Below are 19,971 nucleotides of genomic sequence, written 5' to 3' on the forward strand. Positions count from 1 at the left end.
TCTCTTATAGGAGCATGAAATTTACATACAATTATTGCTGCAATTTGTAGATATCAAGAGTAAACATCGTGAGATGGTTGAAGATTTCTTGTTATGGTATCGTTATTTGATTTGACATTTCATATTAATTGATCAATCTCAATGTGTAAAAAATATAAAGTGTATCACTCTTTTCTCGTCACTATTTTTGATCGCACAATCTCTCCTATTTTTGTTTTCCTTCTAACGCGTTCTCCCTCTATATTTTCTCCCACTCTTAATTATTTGAATATATTTTTTCTTGAATTTGTTTGTTACACATAAGTGTGCTTGTTGCAAAAGTGTATCTGGTTATAATTATTTAAAATATTTTGTAAAGCTTTTAAGATTTTATTAAATATATTTTAATTTTTTCCCCTTTGACAATGAATGGACGAACCGAAAATGGTACTGCCAAACAAGCCCCAAGGTGCAAACCTAATTTAGTATTTCTTCGGATATATAGAAAGGGCGTGAGACTATATAATCTAACCCTCGTGGACTTCTGACAATTTTCCTCCAGTTCCTCCCCGAGAAATCTATCCCCACCGGAGCCGATCTTTCTCTCCTTAATTCCCAAAATAATTTTCATGGATACGTTGTTTATCGATTCAATTAAGGAGTTGTTGTTCCGTTCCCCACTTAATTCGTCTTCAGTTCACGATTTTCCTTTTCCAATAGCCTGTTTTCATCGGTCTGATTTTACTCATCCTTGTATCTGTTTTTGCTAACCTAGATTAAGTAAATTAACAGCAATTAAAGGATTCGGATTTGCGTCTGCGTCATGGGTCGAAGTAAGTTTCTTACCTCTGTGTGTGTTTTTTGATTGTGTGTGTGTGTGTGTGTGTGTGTGTTTTGATGAATAAATGCTTTTGCAGTGTAAGCGCTTAATAATTTTTCAAGACTCAGAAAGTAGGACACCTCTCGCTGTTCTGTGGGTTGCTATTTTGTCAATTAGGGGATTATTTGGAAGATTAATTTTAGGCTTTTTTATCTCTTCCTCGTTCTGTGTAATTTAAGTAGGTGGTCTCGTTGAAGTTGAGAATTTCTGTTGGTCTGGTTAAACTTGTATTTTCTTTTCCTGGATATTTCTTTGAATTGTATGGTTATACTAAATTTTATTTTTTTTACCTTGTATTTATTTATCTTTCTTCCTCCTCCTTTGAGTATGGTGTTTAGCGTCTTGGATTAACTGAGCTTATGTATTTTCTTTGAGGGTTGCTTATTCGATATCTTGGTAGGGCAATGCATCCTTTGTTGTTGGAGGAAGTATGTTTCACAAACTGTTATTATGCTAGCCACTTTAACTATCTGTTGATATCAAGTCACTTCTTGTTCCGGGAAGCTTTGAGACTCTTACTCTTGCTTATGAATGCCTTAAATCTATTGGCTTCTGCATATTTATTGTAGTATCTAGGTTTGTAGTTAGTCAATGCTTGTGCAATCATGTTGAAGTTGGAAAATTTGTTCTGGACATTTTAGGAAGTTCTCAGAAGAAAGGTGCTGCAATGCTTGATAGCGATGATGCAGATAGTGTAAGCTCGTCTTCATCTATGCGCTCGGACAATATGATAGTCCCTGGTATCGAGGAAGTGCAGGTGGATAAAGACGTGTTGCTTGATCAGTGCTTAGATGCTTTGTACGAGAAGAGGTAATTCTTCTGATCTAATTATCGTATTGTAATGTTTAGCAGGAATCATTAAGAGGTTTCTGTTAAAGTTTGTGTTCTCTGGTAATTCTTCAATGCAATTATTTTGGTTTTTGCTAAAGTTCATGTGATGACTGAACTATGAAGATCATTAACTAAGACATTTTATTTTTTTCCTGTACAGAGGTTCTACGAGGGAGAAGGCTTTGACATCAATAATTGAAGCCTTCAATAACAGCTTGCAACACGAGTTTGTTGAAAAGAAGTAAGAATTCTTTATTTCTAATGTTTTATGTTGCAGTTTTTTGCTTTGGAGTAATATAGATGAATATTTACCTGGTCGCCACACGTGACCCTCTCTTTTACATAGTAACTTTGAAAAAAAACTGATGATATGCTAGGAACTTTTTTCTGTTCGTTTTCACCCCTTTTTGGGGGTTGGCAATGGGTTGGAGGGTGTTTAGGGGAAGACATTGGCAGTTCTTTAAACATAGATGTTGTAGAACAAGAAATTTACAAGGTTAGGCTTGATGTAGTGGTTAAACTTCTTAAGGATACTCTCTTCATTGTTGGAAATGTTTGGCAATTAATTTAAGTGTGGCATTTTCAATGTTTTCTTCCTCCATCTAGGTTTGCTACGTTGCTGCACCAGTGCTTGAATTCTATTAAAAAGGGTTCTGCAAAGGAGGTTGCTTTGGCATCCCACGCAATAGGTTTTTCTCTAGCACTTAAGATTTTGATGTTGATCTTTCTTTACTTAGCATTGGGCCAAGGCCCAAGAGTAATTCATTGTGCATTCTTTTATAGGACTTTTAGCTATAACTACCGGTCCTGGGGAGAAAGCACAAGAGATCTTGGAAGAATGCGTCTCTCCTATATCCGAGGCCCTTAAAACTCGGCCTGAGTCATCTAAGATATCTGCAGTATGTCATATGTCACTGGTTGAATATCTGAGTTCAGTTTATCATGTGCTTTACGGATACTAACCCGATTTTTTGTGGAATCGCCACTGATATAATGGCAGTTGCTCGAGTGTTTGGCTGTTGTTACTTTTGTTGGTGGTGAAGAACCAGAACAGACAGAGAAATCAATGCAAATACTATGGCAAATGGCACATCCAAAATTGGGTTCAAATGTATGCTTTTGGTTATCTGCTTGGTTCAAGAAAACTTTGGTTTTTTTATTTGTAATCATGTAAAGGCGCATAGTGCATGTACATGCGAAATGCAACTTAGACTTCATGGTCTAAGTTGGCATCTTGTTAGATACATATGTTGGTAAAGTGTTGGTTAATTCACAGAAATCTGGCTCATGTTTCAGGTGGCTGCTGCCAAACCTTCACCGACAGTAATTACAATGGTGGTCTCTGCGTGGTCGTTTCTTCTTACCACTATGAATGGATGGGCACTTAACCCTAAGAGTTGGCAAGAGTTAGTATTAATTAGCTCTTAATTTGTGCTAGAGCTTGATTACTTTTATGTTTTTTATTCTAGTATGTAATTGGGTTGGAATGCTTGCTTAGAGTATGCCTTTTAAATATTTCAGGTCAATTTCCTATTTCTCCACTCTGCTGGACAAGGATGATAGATTGCTGCGCATTGCTGCTGGTGAAGCACTTGCTTTGATTTTTGAAATGGGAAGCCTGGAGAAGTTCTGTGGAGAGACTAAATCCTCTGGTGACCCCTCTATTGATGAAGGGAATGATTCCCGGAAATTGATGTATGTACATGGGTTAAAGAATAAAGTCCTTAATCAAGTGCGTGAACTCTCTGCTGAGGCTGGTGGCAAAGGTTCTGTGAAGAAAGATCTCAATAGTCAGAGGAACACATTCAGAGATATTCTTGATTTTCTTGAGGTAAGCTGTTCTTGGTTTAATCTAATTCTTTACAGTTGGTCGATTGCTGATCTCAGCAAATGTGAATATCAGGATGGTTATACCCCGGAAATCTCAATGAAGATTGGTGGAGAGTCTCTAAACACAAGTACATGGGCTCAATTGATACAGGTCTTTACCTTGTCCTTTTACATCTTTTACAGATTATTTGCATGTGACCCCCTGAGATCTGGAGCTTTGGTGTCCACTCCCTCGAAGGTGTGACTTTTTAGAAGAGTTCCATTCTAGTACTATTAAGTTTCTATTTAACGATAAAAAATCTTAGAGTGTAAATGAGATAGCAAACTTTTAATTTAAAATCCTCTCCAAGAATATACATTGGGTTGATTAACTTTTATTCGAGTTACTTCCTAGATTTGAAGGTTTTCTTTTACACTGAATTGTGTAATAAAAGTAAGGTTAACTTGTATTTACTTACTCAGTTACTTAAGAGTATTACCTTTTAATGCGGAAATACAACGCATCCTGATTGCAAAATTGCTTTTAAAAGTTCTTGAATTGGCAATTCTGAAAAAATTGTGAGAGAGACCAAGTATATTTTTTTTTATAGAGAACCCCTTCGATTTTTCTTCTAGGTTTTATTGTTTATTGAAGATTTTGCAATCAAGTTAAGTTTCTCATGTCATTTTGAAAATTTATGAACCGTTACAATTTGGAAACTTTATGTTGTTTTATGTTGTAAAAATTTTTCTATACCCTTTAAGAAGTTGAAAAGATTTTAAAATTAATGAACTGTCACCAGTTATTATTTTCATTAATCTCTACATTTTATGGTGTTTGAAATGTTAAATCTAAAGTTTGATACATCTCATTATTTGAGATTCTTCAAGATAAAAACAACAAAACAATTATGGAAGTATTTCGGAATTTATCCTTTTTCACCAAAAGTAAAGGGGTAATGGTATTTTGGTCTTTACATGAAACTCTGTTGGAATCTTGGACCAATATAGTGCTATAAGGGATGTCTTTGCCAGAGCTCCGAAATCTTTATTTGGGCGGATGCAAATAATCCATGGGAGGTAGATGCAGATTACCCAACTCTTAGTTGTGTATTATATTTTTTTCCAGTTACTGACATTTTCTGATCTTTGTGACATAGCTAAACTTCCTGAAGCATTTTCTTGGAGGAGGATTTGTGAAGCACATGCAGGTTAGAATTTCTGTCTCTATGCCCTACAGAAACAGCCGTTTTGCAATATCCTTCATTTTATGGAGTTTGAGTCGTTTTGGTGTTCTTTTTTTGTGTTTTACAGGATAATCAATTTCTTCATGATGTCTTTGCTTTCACTCCCAAGAAAAAGTTTCTAGGAGCTGAGTATCGTATGTCTGGGGGTGAAAAGGTTAGTTGGGCAGAACCCTGTCAAAGCTGCAGCATTCTCTTCAATCTTTGCTGCTTTTGGTAGTGCATCTGATCTATGTTTAGAGTGGTTCTTCTGCAACTAATATAGTTTGCTGTATGTTAAGCTTTATTGGTTACTATGGTTATATCCTCTGGCTTCTCTTTCACTTTAGATTGTTAACTTCTGTATATTTTCTCTTGCAAAGTATTTGCATCCGTGCTCTGTGCTGCCTATGCTTGTCTAGATTTCAGTATGAACAAATTCAATTAAAAACTGTAGATAGATTGAGTTGTGTTAGGGTTACAGTGTAGATTGAGAAGTTTTCGCGAAATTGTGTTGACTGGACTTTAACTTATGCACAATGTTGAAATAACTTGTCTGAAAATTCTCCAAATTCTGGATGTGTGAGTAGTGACTCTTCATTGGTTGTCTGCTGGAGCTGACTTGTGGATAGTGTAGACTAAACTTTCGCTATGCTGGTTTACCTTATTATATTGTGCTATTTGCTTGTGATTTAAGTGCCTTTTGTTTCTCATATATGACAGAGGATGTACAAATCACCTAATTCGGCACTTAACAAGGCGCGGACGCAATTACTAAACAAACAACGAATGTTATCCCAGGTTGTTGATCCTCTTTAAGTTGATCTTTTCTCTTGATGTCTTCTCTCTTGTAGATACAGACTGATCTGCAGTATCCAGAGAAAGGAACCTGCATTCAGATAGCTTATATTTTAGTTGCTTTAATAATGATGGTTTCATTCTTTATGTCAATTTATTTTCTGTGCCGCTTTTATTCACTAAGCAAGTATCATGGCCACGAACCTCGTCTTACATATTTTGTTCTCTAACAAGTGTTTAGCATCATATCTCACATTGGTGTCAAGGTCGACATTTCCCTGTGAGTTCTTCAGAAGCAGGTTCATCCCGAGAAAAGTCTGACGTTTCCTTTTTAACCTTTCCACCTGCAGGATAAAAATACTGGTCATTTTGCTGTTGGTTTTGTTGACAGTTGAAATGGCAGCATCGAAGCTGAGGCTGTTGATTTTTATCTGCTTATATCGTACATGTAAAACATCTGAAATATCTATATGTGGTTCACTTCGACGTTGGTATAGACTGCAGACTTCCAAGTTGTGTAAGAAAGAATATCCATATGATTGGGATTCATTTATTAGATATCGTGGTAAATCTAGTGGCCAGACATTCTCATCTCACTTTGTTGAGACCAAAGTCTTCGCTGTTATAAGGAGTCAATCTCCCCGTGTCTTCCGCATTTGTTACATGTGGCTGCCTTTATACTTTTAAAAGTACTGTTACCAGCCGCGGTGTGGCACCGTATGATGCGAAATGCTTGCTTTTTCTTTTTTTAGCTTTGTTGGTACTGTTACAATCATCAAATAGTGTTTTTTTTTAGTTTTGGTTAATCCAGTCTGTGAACGTCAGTGTATTCATGGTTGAATAATTGACTTGCCTTTTTTAGGTTCTTTAAAAGCTCAGTGTCTTTGCAGTGTGCAGTGGGCAAGGACTGTTGGTGTGTCCGTTTTTGGTTCTATTGATCAGTTGGGTCATTTTGACTTGATAAATATTGTAGTTGCTTCAGTTCTGTGACGAGGAGTTGGTATCTTCATTGCACAGATACTGTTAAAAGCTGTTGAATGACAATTATCACTGAAAAGGCGTCGTTTGATATGATACGATAAGATATATATAAATACTTCTTGGATATTTTTACAACTTTTTTAAGGCATGTTCATAATACTAAGGAAAATTTTGAAGAAGACTAAATCAACACTGGTATAAATTATGTGACAAAAAGAGTGAAGTCATTCCGTTTCAGCAAATCATTAATCTTCTACACACATTTTGATAATAGTTAATCTTCTAGCATGCTGACACTAGTTTACGCAACTGATGTTACCTTTTGCATTGATTCCTGTGTGATTTGAATCTGGTATCACGCCGTGAGATAAGCTGCTAGTATCGCTCCCCTTGCAAACTCGTTTAACGACCAGCCATCATCCCTGTCCTCGTGTACCGAAACCTCTATGAGAGAACAGTCACATGATCTCACAAACTATTATACAGGATCATGTTAGTGTTATTATCACCGAAAACCCTTATGAAGTACAAAGAATTTGCTTCCTTCGTTCTCTTGATTAATAACGAGTTGTAGAGTTTGGCTTATGTTATCAACAAAAGGTCAATCATGAATCCACTTTTGGCAAGTTGTCGCTAAGAGGTGTTCATGTGTTGTAATGACTGGGCAGCCCAGAAAGGTGTTTACTCATTGCTCTGTCTTTCCTATAGTTACCTCTCCTCCCACGGCCCCTGGTGTTTCCTCGGCCGCCCCTTCCTCCGCCTTCATCAGTACCTTGCTCATCATCTTGCTTGTCATTTGATCCTGGAACCCTTCTAGGAGTGCCTGGAAGAAAACCTCTTCTTCCTCTACCCCTCGTAGCTCCTTGTCCTCCTCTTCCACCGACCTCATTCATATTCGGCCCATCATTTTGCTGATCCTCTTTTGATTCAGTTAGCCTCTTAACTGCACCCAAAGGAATATTGCCACCACGTCCAAGGCCATGGATAAGTTCCTTCTGTGCTTGGTTGACCAACTTTGCTTCAGCAGAACTGGTCACAGCAACAGAACCCTCAACTTTGTAGCTGTAATTTTTACCATCCTTGACATAAAATTGGGGCTTCTTACGTGAGTTCCATTTCTGAGTGTCAGCATTTGAAGTTGAGCTTCCACCATCAGTCTCTACCCCTCTTCCCCTTTGCGAACCCATTTTATCGCCAAGAGACTCAGGCTCATCAAGCCCTGAATCGCCCACACTTAGACCCAGATCATCAAAAGAATCATCATACTCGTCCTCATACTCAAGTTGTGATATAAGAGCCGCTGTTTTTGCCAATTCCTTTTCTTTCTTGGCATTTAGGGTCTGCAAATCAGACAAGTCGCCTGTGTTCTTGCGTACGAACCTTCCAGCTGAAGAAGAGGATGACCCTGAAGAAACTCCAGCTTGAATGTTCACGGTGGTGGGAACTACAATTTCTGGAGGGGTTATTTCTGACTCTACAAGTTTCCCCTTACCCTTGTCATGCCTGCTCATGGATGAAGCAGACTTTGAAGGTGGGATAGTTTCCAATGTAATGTCAAGAGACTGCAGTTCTTCATGAAGAGTTCCCTCAAGAATTCTCTGAATTACCTCTTCTGCATCATGGTTATAGGCCTCCAGACAAGCTACTAAGAACCCTTTACCATATTCCGGAAAGAGTTCCCTTATTTGACTGATTTTTGACTCTATAATAGCTGCATCTTCATCTGTCTGCATTTTCTTGCCAGCCACTGCGAATGAAGTTGAGTTTTTCTTTTCGACGTCAGCCTGCGGTGGATTCATCATGATCCCAGAAATAAACCGGAATTGTTCATCATCCATTGATAACCAACCTTCATCCAGTTTAAAAAGAATTAATAGATCTGAAACTACAGACAACTGGGAGACAAATGCACAGGTTAATTGCAGTTGCACCTCCTCTGAAAATCGAAAATTACACTTACACCCCATCCACTCAGTTTACATGTGACCCCTTCTTGTTAGGGTTTGAACAAAAAATGCTGATGTTAAAAAAAAAAATTCAATTTTGTTCCTTATTTAACATTCCCATATATATGTTTGTACTTCTAAGTGGATAAATGTAATATATATATATGGAGTAAGTCAACATTATTACAATTTTCCCCTTATAACTATAAAATTATTACATAGGAATATTAGATGAGGGTTAAAACTAAAAATTTGCATAATGTTTTTGCTAATTTTAGTACTTTTTGTCCAAACTCTAACAAAAGAGGATCAAGTGTAAACAGTAAATTTTTGGGAGTATAAGTGTAATTTTGAAACTTCTTTGGGAGAAAGTATAATTTCATATTCCCAAAGGGGATCTAAATGTAATTAATCCTAAGTGCAAAGAACAAAGACATGACATGTTTACACCATCATTCAGAGATCACGGATGAGATTCAAAATTCAAGTAAATAGTATCAGTACAGTATAAAATAAATTCAAAAAACTAAATGCATTTCAGAAGTGATTAAGTTAAGCATGCCTAGCAGAAAGTCACTATAATACATTAAAGATACACAAAGCATCCAGTCATATGGTTATGGGTGCCAAGACAGCCTGTTAAAATTGGATACCAATAAATACCTTCAAATTGATTTATGCACCTAGTGCTACTAATTGAGTGTATAAATAAGCAGTTGGATTGTATTTTAGTAACACCCAACAGAATTAAGCCTTGCCGCTGACAAATTCAAACTTCCACAAAAGGATATAACATAACTACATTGCAATAGAACTTGTTACCTGTTTTCTGCAATAACTCAATTCTACTCATTATATTGTGATTCTTCTCGATGTTCTGGATAAATGTTCCCCAAGTTCGGGACGCAGGTGCATGCGTGTGGTGACCAGTCAGATCTCTAATTGTTTGTATTAGAATGTCAGCCCTCACGACAGGATCCTCTACATTTGGTGGAAACATCTTCATTGAAATTGGAAGAGAGTAACTAGTCTGGAATGCCTCATCACTGAGATAGCAGAAATAAAGTAACTTCCATCCAAGTTTTGCTATTCTTGTTGATATCATCTTCAGACTAGTAAAAACATTTGAAAGTAAATCACTTGATGTTTCCTTGTTTCTATCTTCAACTGTTCCCAGTATAATATTAAAGCCCCTCTGCAAAGACGGCAGAAGTGAGTCATGTAGCCTTGCGAGGGTAGTGACTAATTCTTCATTCCCATAACTGCACAGAAAACGAAATCTTGATTGGGAAGTATATCATACTTCTACCGATATATAGTCATGGGAAAAAGTCCAACTACCAGCATTTCCTCAGTAAAGCATATTCATATATTTATTTTAAGAATCAAACACCCCATGCTCCTCAGTCACTTAGTTAAGTGCTAAAAGAAACCCAAGTAGAAGAAAACAGCAACCTTAAGTAAGCTGATAAAATTTTTCTTTACTCTTCCGTGCATTTCTTTATCCACTTGGGTGTTTGATCCTATAAGTACGACCTCAAGTTGTTTCTGCTTGATGTCAGAGACATGGTCGCAGTTGAGGTGTTACAATTTAGAAGACTGTCAGTCTATCTGATAGATAAGAAACCCCCCACCCCCCATAATCAGATGAAAAGGATAAAGAGTGAAATCTTAACTCACATTGTCCCTTTATACATCTCATGAGAAAAACCTGGATTTATTTAATGAAGAGTCAATTAACAGAGAAAGACTTAACTTATCAAGATCAATCGTTATGCTCATTGTTCAATTTTCTTCAAATGAAATGGATAAATTCATCATTGTACACTGCATAAGGGGAAAGCTATTAAAAGAAACTCACATTCAAAGCACATTGACCACGTTAAGTGCATGACTGAAAATGGTGAAACGAGATACCATCTGAGTCTTATAATGACGGTGAAAGGTTATCTTTAACTAGTTGAAAGGCAATAACTTCGGTCAGCAAATACAATACCTTGATTCAACTGGGGAAGAGAAGTGGACAGCAGCATGTTTGTATGCATTAACAAATGAGTCCAATGTTACAACTGAGTCATTTATGAAGTCCATAACCTGTAAATAGACAACAGGGGTCAAGTAAAAAAGACAAAGCTAAATAATGGACTCGCCTACAGGGCCTCAAAACCCCCGAAGTTTGCAATGGCCATATGGTAAAGCTGACAAAGGTGCAGGACAAATTAGTTTCCATTTCTCAAAGAGTTCAACACAGAGTTAACTCAAAATTTCCTTATTAAAGAAAAATTTCTTATGATGTAGTTTTGTTCAAAAGATTCTTATGGAACAATCTGACACTCTGGAAGGAACAAAGAAAGCACTGTGTTCTATTTGTATTATCAGTGTGAAAGATATCTGAAAAGGGGAGGAGAGGGAGGCAACAAACCAAACCTCAAGGTAGTCATAATGAAGGCGACTGGAACCTGGGTCTTGGTGACCACCTGAACTAAACAGAACCTGTGCACAAAGCCCCAGAAGGTTAGTAGCATAGATATCAGTAAATAGAAAGAAGAGCTTCTGTATTCATCTCAAATCAAAACTGCATAATGATTTAGCTTCTACGATAACTCCTCAGTCCTGAACTGACAATAATAGACAAACAAACCACAAGATGTCCATTAGTTTCAGAAGCAGTACTGCAATTTGTCCATAGAAAGTTATTCCTCTTGGCTATTGAGTATTAAGAAATGACAACATACCACAGAGATGGAATCATGCAAATAATGGCTTAACAATGTCATAGAGCTCAATCACCACACCATGAAAATTATATTTTTTTACTTCCACCATGCTGATTAAACATGCGGGAGAGGATAGAAGTCTCCGGAATACTAGACTTTCCTATGTTTGAACTACTTGCAATCATTAAACACAAAAGTAGGACTACTTTGCAAAATAAGGCCCCTAATCTTGCTTGCATATATGAAAGGTAGTTCCGGAAATATCAATTCAACAGCACCAGTTCTGCACATGATGGAAAATGTGCTGGCATGGTGTTCTCCATGCTTGAGGCTGAGTTCTGTAGTATTTTCTTCCAAGAGTGTATTAAAAGATTTAGAGCCCTATGCAATTGCTAATGAATTGGTAGACCTAGTTGAAATTAGCTTTATCTGTGCACATTAAAATGTTCCAAGAGGAGATCTTTTGGCCTCCATTTTAGAACCTCCATTTGTATATATTAGTCAAAGGACCAATTATGTTGGATGTGGTTTCTCTGTTGCTCAGACAAGATAACATTGCTTCCCTCCCCACCATTACTTAGTTTGAGATTGTACCCTGACACTGGTTCATTACACTAATCAGTATATCTATAATGACCTATGAATAATACTACCCTTAAGCATACTGCCATTTAATTGGCTATTTACCCCTACCACTCACACACACAAATGTGAAGTCTTTAGATTTCAATCAAATCCTCGCATAAGCAAACAATATGAGATGCATGAGAAACAAATCACTTAAGATACTTCCAAAGATAAATATATGGTATGCAGCAGCCTGAGATAAGGAACTGTATCAAGATTCCATATAAATTGTCTATACCACAACACCATGAACGTAAATTGCAAGAATAGAAAAGGTACCTCTAAACTTGAGCTGCACCGTTGATACATAGTCTGAATGATGCTTAAGAAGTGAGACAGTAGAACGGGAAATTCATCCTGGATATGGGGCTGCGCCTTCATTGCGTTTGTCACCTGGAATACAGAAATATACACAGTGAGATATGGTGACAGTGGTTAGGGGAGGACGGAAAGCATGGAGAGAATCAGAGATCCGGCAGCATGCCAAATTGGTTACAAGTACAAACCAGTATTCGGGTCAGATCTTCATTTTCATGACTGTATATGGCGCATATACCTAACAGTTTTGGCAAATCAAGCAACTTCTTCTCCTGCAAAAGGGCTATACATGCAATTCTTAAACAAAGTATATGGGCAAGAAAATGTTCAAAAGATATTATTTTTGCAAACGATAATGTATTCTTCAAAGCTTTTGCTATCAAATAAAATATCCTTCCCTAGGTTGGATATCTCTTGGATGCTGTAAAGATTTTTGCCCAGAAGACCTATATGCCTTTAACTAAGATGCAAAAATATATTCTCCTGCTACAATAGAATCAGAAGAACAACCCACAATCTCAATGCATTAGCATCTGCTAGCATGTTGGTCATCAAGAGAGGATGAAAACACAAATGTTTGATATTAATCACCACTATTATGCAGCTTATCCATGTTTTGGAGACTACAGCTTTTAAAACTTATTTTTCTTTGAGCTGCAAAAATCTCCAACAAACTCAACCCTGCTTCTTGTAATTTAATCTCTCTCACATGCCAAGAATGTACTGAGTAATTTTACATTGCCATGGTAGGAACGTCTATCTCCCAGTTATCCAATTCTGGGAACAATCACCAAATGTTGTTACTTAGTCATCATTGCTGCCAGAGAGTTTTATTCATGCATGAATATAGATGAACAGGCCTTAAGAAAGGATCTACTAACTTAAGGGAATGGCTTCAATTAGATGATAAAAGTCAATAAGGTCATTGTGGATCCAAATTTATTTTTCATAATCTGCTGCTGGGGTTGAGCAGATTATTCATGGGAATTTGGAGTTATGTATAAATTTTAGGAGAAATAAAAAATTTCAGGCGTTGTGTAAAGTATTAATTTACCACATGAATTCTTCAGTAAACCCCACACCCGACTAAAAAACACAACAGAATCATAGTGACTTGGTGCTCTACTCTGCTCAACAATCAAAAAATCTCGACCTGTGTCCTCCAACCTAATTCACCTCTGTTAGAATCCACAATGGCTTCACCCAACTCAACTTCAGGTGTTTGGGGGTAGTACCCGAACTAAAGGGTTCGTAAAATTTTAAAACCCAGACCACAATATAGTAATAGGGGTAATGTTGACATCTGGTAACTGATTGAAAATCGTTCACAAATTGAGTTTCAGGTTTTCCAATTATCTTCTAAAATAGTGACTAATGACAAGACTAAGTCCCAAATGTTTCTCTGTGAATATTGCAGTACGTTCTAGATCAAAACCAGGCTGCTTACAGGTCACAGGTCACCCCTTTGCTGCTGACTTTTGAAAATGGGGGTCAAGTGAGGGATACTGGAGATGGTTTGGAAACCATTTCAAGCGTGGAGATTGCGAGAAAAGCCTCAATATAAACATTATTTTAACTAAATTCTATATGGTTGGTCAAAAACTAATTAACTTTCCATATCTTCCTATTTTTAAGAGACCATCAAGTACTCAATCAAGCGTGCAGTAAGCCATACCTTACTGAAAGCTAGAACAAAAAGTATAGAGCTGGGTAACATGACAACCGTTTTACCTGATCCCACCCAGAGAACCTGATTGAATCAGGTCAAACCCGAAGAACCCCAGCGCATGCCCGCCTTTAGCAACTAGACATGAAAGGGAGAGGGTGGCATAACTCATGGTCATGGGCATAGCTATGCATGCATCTGAAGCTCAAGTATCAGATTCACGCGGAAAAAGCAGCAATTTCAGAACGCCTTTTTGCAACCACACATTACAAGACATCATACTCTGTGCCCTCAATCGCAAGCTGAAGGAATTGTTTAGCTGTGCTTTCTCCAAAAATCAGTTGCCCAAAGGTCTCAGATTTTATAATCAAGAGGGGGCATGTTAAAATGAATTTATACAGCTCCCAGAAATAAATTATTTGAGGGAAAACTGGAAAAGTATATCAGTAGTCGCACAATAGCATTTTCATAATCAAAATATATAGACATTCATTCATTATTTTCCGGTGTTTGGATAAGAACAATAAGGCCTACTGACCATCAGGCCCTTAAACATATTAAACTAAAGGGTGCATCATTACAGCCAAAGGCAGAATAAGAGATCACCACACACCTGCATGATCTTTTGGACTCAGAGTGTCAGCAGCCTTAGCCCCAGGATCCCGGTTGGATGATCTGCAGCAGAAGAAATTTCACACCAGATACTAAATCTAATGGAAAAAGAAACAAATAAGGAAATAAAGAGATCCTCTGTGACTCACAAGCGATAGAAGACCATGAAGACACGCCGGCACAGCTCAAACTCACCAACAATCACTCCAGCAACCATTCCTTGGGCTCCATGGTGCGGGAAATCATACCACCTACTTCTAAATTTCAAAAAACTTTCAAGGAAGGCGTTCAATGATTCATCGGCAGACACTGCAACGAAGGAAGTAATAATAAATGGCTAATTTGCAAGGAGTTAACCAGCACCAATCTCTGAATTTCTGATTTTATAGAAAACTGGATAAATTAGAAATCAGAACACAATAAACATCTACATTTCCTTGTAGCAATCTTGGTATATTACTCCATAACATCCAATGCTTCACACCAATTCATAGCATCATTACTCTATAAAGAATACCATTCTAAGAGTCATATAACAGGATATATGCCATGGCTATTCAGCACATTATCATTCAATAACCTACACCAACCCCACAATAGAAGTGATTAAGTAAATGACCGACGTAGAAATATTCTCTCATAAAACTTGAATAACCAATCTCAGAACACTTCAAAGGCTGAACTATCAGGAAAATCACCAGCGCACGCCAAAAGGATTACATCGATACCTGTAGCTCCTACTACCAATCGATAAAATCATAAAAGAAAAAAAACACAAAACTTATCAACAAACCCAAAATTAACAACCTTCTCGCCAGAAATCTCTAGGATGCAACTTCAGCAACCGAGACAACTCCCTATTTAACAAATCAACAATGCGCTGCGCCTCCACAGGATCCAGGCCCCCCTCCTCGGGTCCGAGCCCAGCCGCCACCGCTTCATCCTGCGGCAAGTAAATTACAAAATTGCCACCAGGGGACTTTTTATTTACCCATTCGCCATTTTCCCCCATCCTGATTCTGCTCGTCGAGGCCGCCGCGGCATCTCCTCCACCGCCGCTAACGGTGTTTGTGGCTGCCCGTAGGGAGTTAGAAAGGGTTTGCTGAGAATTGGGGTTCTGGAAATCCCTCTTCGGAATAAATTTCATCTGGGTTTTTGCGGAATTTTTGTAATCGGTCCTGTTCTGGCTAGCGAATCGATTCGACATTTCTTCCAACCGTAAATATAAGTAATCTGCAATTCTTTGTAAATATATATGTGTTAAGATATGTATAGTATAAGTTAAAAGGGATTGAAATAAGCAGCAGGCGTGATTGAAGGGGTTGAGGAGTGGAAATGGAACTGTTTGTGTCTGGATTTGTTAAAGAAGAATTTTGATTGATGCAGTTGCGGCTGCCTCTTCCCCAAGCCTTTCTCAGTTGCTCACCTATCTTCTTTCTTTCTTTCTCTTTCTATATATTTATATATATATATATATATGTATATGTTCTTTCTTTTTTATTGTCCTTTCCTTTTTCTGTTTCTCTTTTTTTATAACATTTACAGTAATTTAACTCTATATTTAATATTCAATTTAACAACGCTGCATCTATATTAAATACAATAAAAAATATGATAAAGTTTGAACAAAACTAGAATTAGGAATGACTAAAGTATAGAATTTAGTGTGAATTTGTTAAAATTCAAGATCCAATTCGTGAAGAAATTATGGAACACGAACCCGACCCACTCCAAATTCCGTGAATCGGGTTTAACATTTTCAAATTATTACAAAATATATATTTTTTAAAAATAATACTACTATTACAAAAATTAGTTCTTTTCATAAATTTATACCTGCATGTTTTAGGATTCAAAATATTTAATTTTTTAAAATATACTACTTATATATACAACAATGTATTTATAAATTATTAGAACATTATTTTAAGGTATAAAAATATTAAATTTATGTGTTATATATAAATATAAATAAAATAGTATAACGTTTCATATATGTATAAAATATGTTTTATAGAAGTAAGTAAAAAAATTAAAAATAAATAAATAAAAGCTATTAATTTGGGTTAAGTCTGTTCCGAAACACTAAAGACTCAAAGTCCAGCGCCCAAAATACCGATTAAGGCTTATAACTCATCCCAAACAGTGCAAATTCGTATTTAACTTGAATCTATTGCCATCCCTATTTTCATCCCTATTTTGTGTCCGTTTAGTATCTATTCTGTAGTATTGGTGGAAATCTAAATCACCCAAATTTCTTGTAACAAAAAAAAAATAGAAAATATGACAATATCCGAATTGCCAATATTTTTGGAAAAAAAACATATTTACATATTGTACAGTATAACATGGTTATGTTGAACTCAGTTCCAAGAACAATTGCAAGAATTGTTTTTCCAGTAAATTAACATATGTAGCAAAGCACAGAGTTGACGATAATTAACCCAAAAAAAAAATGGAAAAAAAAAAGAAATAATTCATGATTATGCACTGCCGTACATTGAAGAATTGCAGGATCCATCATTTGATGAGAGGTAGCCTCTAGATTCCTATATGCCACGTGCAATGGTACCGTATACGTACACGGGCAAATGTACGTATTTCTGATGATGTTGTAACGTACATTTATACTGAATAGATAGATACAGGTATTCTGACCAACGGCAAAGGCTTCAGCTCGTTTTTCTTGCTTTGTTTGTACAAAATAATGAGAGTTAGCAGCCCCTCCTGATTAGAATTACAGTTGTTTTGGTTTATAAGTCAGCGTTTACTGTCCGTTCTGGTTGTTGTTAGCTTAATTGTGAGGCCATAGATTTGGAAGAACCTTCTGGTATAGCCCAATGTCCATTCCATTGTAAGCAATGGGAGCATACATCCATAGATCATCCGAACTTAGTAACTGCAAAACGAGAAACATGTAAAATTAGGATCCAACGTGTAATAAGATCCTATGGCCTAAACTAGACAACAATATTAGATCAAGAAAATGTACCTTGATTTGAAGCTGTAAGAACTTTACGTAGTGGACAGCCTCTTCCAGCATTGTGCTAATGTCAACCTGGTCCAAGTCATTGCAAAGATCAGACAAGAACTTTACAGGTTTTTTAAAATAATGCAAGTGTTGCTAATGATCGATCGTGTTTAGTACCTTTGTTCCGTTGGGAACAAGATTCTGCAAGATCCTCAGTCTCTCATTAATTCGTTCTCGCCTTCTCTGAGATACGACAAAAATGCATCAGATTAAGCCATATGCATTCATGATAGAAAGACCTGGATTTTGAGATGCAATTGTTTTTACCCTTGCATAAAGGCTTTGAGGATCAGTTGCTGCACCCCTGGTGACCTTTGCTTTGCCTTTTGAGGCCGATTGTTTGGATTCGTTGAGTTCTTGGGAAGCATTGGAACAGTCCTCCTCAGAGCTGCAGGTGCTTGAGCTCTGCCCATTACCTCCAACATAGTTTTCTTCTTCTTCATTGCTAATTTGCATTGCTTTCTTGTTCTTTTTCGACACGGGAGGTCTCTTATTTTTTTGTGCCTGTATCAAGAAATCATGATCATAATCCATGAGATACAAAGATGCCTGCAGGATAATTATCATTGTTGGAGAAGTAATACTAATTTGTATTCTTACATCTCTTGAAACCCGAGGTCTTTTCTTAGGACTTTGATCAGATGAATTATCACATCCCTTGTCCTGAGTCTGGATTTCGGCTGCTTCATACTTCTTCTTGAGCTGCAGCATAGATTCACCGTTGTCTACAGGCTGAATTCCAACACTGCCCATTTGGTCGATATGAATGTCTTCCTTCAACTGAACAACCTCTTCCATCAAATCATCAGGAAAAACAGGCAGCATTAAGCTATCGTTCCCGCCATCCATAGTGCAAAATCCCATTGACTCAAATGAGTCATTGGTTAAATCATGAACGAAGCTTACACCATTGGCAGCCTGGTGGTTTACGTCCACCGGACAGGTGAAACAGCCGCTATCATTCTCGCTGCTGTTGCTGCTCTCTTGTGAAACACAATAGAAATTAGTGTCAAGAGGGAAAAACAGACTCCCATCAGCAGCAGCCACATTCTCAGCAGCAGCAAACATCATGGGCGAAGACGGGCTATCACCGTTGCCCGAGAACAAGTTGCTGCCATCAAAATGAAGCTGAAAATCTGATGAATCTTCACAGGAAAACAGTTTGCTCAATGACTCCCACTCTTCATCAAGAAAAGCTCCAATGGCCTCCATTTCCTTACTTAATTTGAAGAAATTAAGGAAGCCCAAACAAGAGAAGCTTTAGACACTAATATGTGAATATAGGTACACAAGACAGGCCTGGCAAATACATAAAAATGAGCAACATATATATATATACCTCAAGACAAGGGAGTGAGGGGATTGACTTCACTTATTGTAATGATTTTATCTTTGTAATATACCAAATTAATATTTAAAGGGGGTTTTGTCCTACTTCTTTGTAACTAACCTCAAGAGTCCACTGGTGGGTCCAAGAAACAGGCCAAGTACAACTCATGAGGGGGATCAAATTAAAGTACATGCAATCATGGGCTTAAAGTTGCTATTAGGACTGATGAGAAGATGTTAACTGTCGTCTGTTCCTAATTATGATCATCATCAACAGTACTGTTGAGACACGATTGATGGATGAGAGTGAGAGGTCAAAAAGAGCAGAAAAAAAAGATTGAAAATTTTGTGATTGGAAGAACGTGGAGTTGTTTGTGTGTTTGTGGATTAATGAAAGGGTGGGAAAGACGGCCTTATGATCGTGAGGATGAGTATAAGGCATTCTCCTCCTAACTTAGCTGAAATCCGACAGGTTAAGCGATAAACTCGGTCTTTGTCCTTACATACCCTAAACCTAACCTATGTGTAATCAAAGTTGACATGAAACCTCGTGCATCTTCAACTTCATTCACTTGGTTGGGTAAGGCTTTATCACTCTCTTTTCTTTCACATGGATAAAACAGCTAAAACTTAGCAACTTGTGTTAGTTGAATTGGAAAAATTTCAGCCAATCTGACCTTATTTGATTGATAAAACTGAGATTTCACAAAAAAATAAATAAATGGTGTAATGATTACTAACGTAATTTTATTATGTTTTAAATTCCGGATATTTGATGCATCAAAATTAGAGATTGATAAAATTTCAAATAAGTTGGGATGAAGTAAATAAATAAGAAACTATAATATAAACTATGAACAAAATAAAAAAATATTATAAAAATAGAGAAACATTCATACTAGTGAAATTTGAATGCATAACTTGTTAAATCTTACACTAGAACAAAGCCTCTTGCTCTTTATGTAACTCAATGTATACAAGATTTTATAGTATGATGGAATCTAAAACATGTAGTTATGATTGAAGCAACTTAGAAGGATAATTAATATCAACACTTGAAGGTTATATCTAACTACACAAATATTGTTTTATATTTGTAAAATTACAACTATATCCTTTGTTTAGAACATAATTTAATTTTCAACAACACCCTCTTAAACTAAATTACATTGATACCCTATCAAGTGATATTTTTGTAGTTTTTGTGCAATTAAACCTAACATT

At 36.8% G+C, this 19,971-nt stretch overlaps 3 protein-coding genes across 3 annotated transcripts; 1 reads left to right on the forward strand and 2 right to left on the reverse strand.

Moving 5' to 3' along the window:
* Positions 1-493: 493 nt before the first annotated feature.
* Positions 494-6,116, forward strand: SAT32 (interferon-related developmental regulator family protein / IFRD protein family). Its single transcript, XM_011076060.3, has 13 exons — positions 494-812; positions 1,501-1,669; positions 1,851-1,931; positions 2,297-2,379; positions 2,474-2,589; positions 2,691-2,801; positions 2,987-3,096; positions 3,212-3,521; positions 3,594-3,671; positions 4,660-4,710; positions 4,814-4,900; positions 5,446-5,523; positions 5,871-6,116. Exons 1-13 carry the CDS (start codon positions 803-805, stop codon positions 5,913-5,915), a joined length of 1,329 nt encoding a protein of 442 aa, XP_011074362.1. The 5' UTR covers positions 494-802; the 3' UTR covers positions 5,916-6,116.
* Positions 6,117-6,670: 554 nt separating this feature from the next.
* Positions 6,671-15,839, reverse strand: LOC105159108 (Ubiquitin system component Cue protein). Its single transcript, XM_011076059.3, has 9 exons — positions 15,195-15,839; positions 14,537-14,696; positions 14,389-14,450; positions 12,298-12,392; positions 12,071-12,184; positions 10,875-10,940; positions 10,444-10,541; positions 9,270-9,709; positions 6,671-8,350 (listed from the first exon to the last, which is right to left on the reverse strand). Exons 1-9 carry the CDS (start codon positions 15,592-15,594, stop codon positions 7,146-7,148), a joined length of 2,640 nt encoding a protein of 879 aa, XP_011074361.1. The 5' UTR covers positions 15,595-15,839; the 3' UTR covers positions 6,671-7,145.
* A 1,099-nt stretch (positions 15,840-16,938) lies between these two features.
* LOC105159277 (uncharacterized) lies at positions 16,939-18,697 on the reverse strand. The gene is made up of 5 exons (XM_011076288.3): positions 18,019-18,697; positions 17,686-17,922; positions 17,536-17,601; positions 17,380-17,445; positions 16,939-17,286 (listed from the first exon to the last, which is right to left on the reverse strand). Exons 1-5 carry the CDS (start codon positions 18,628-18,630, stop codon positions 17,182-17,184), a joined length of 1,086 nt encoding a protein of 361 aa, XP_011074590.2. The 5' UTR covers positions 18,631-18,697; the 3' UTR covers positions 16,939-17,181.
* Between the last annotated feature and the right edge of the window lie 1,274 nt (positions 18,698-19,971).

Source organism: Sesamum indicum, linkage group LG3, assembly GCF_026168435.1.
Source record: "Sesamum indicum cultivar Baizhima isolate 11 linkage group LG3, ASM2616843v1, whole genome shotgun sequence".
Taxonomy (NCBI): domain Eukaryota; kingdom Viridiplantae; phylum Streptophyta; class Magnoliopsida; order Lamiales; family Pedaliaceae; genus Sesamum; species Sesamum indicum.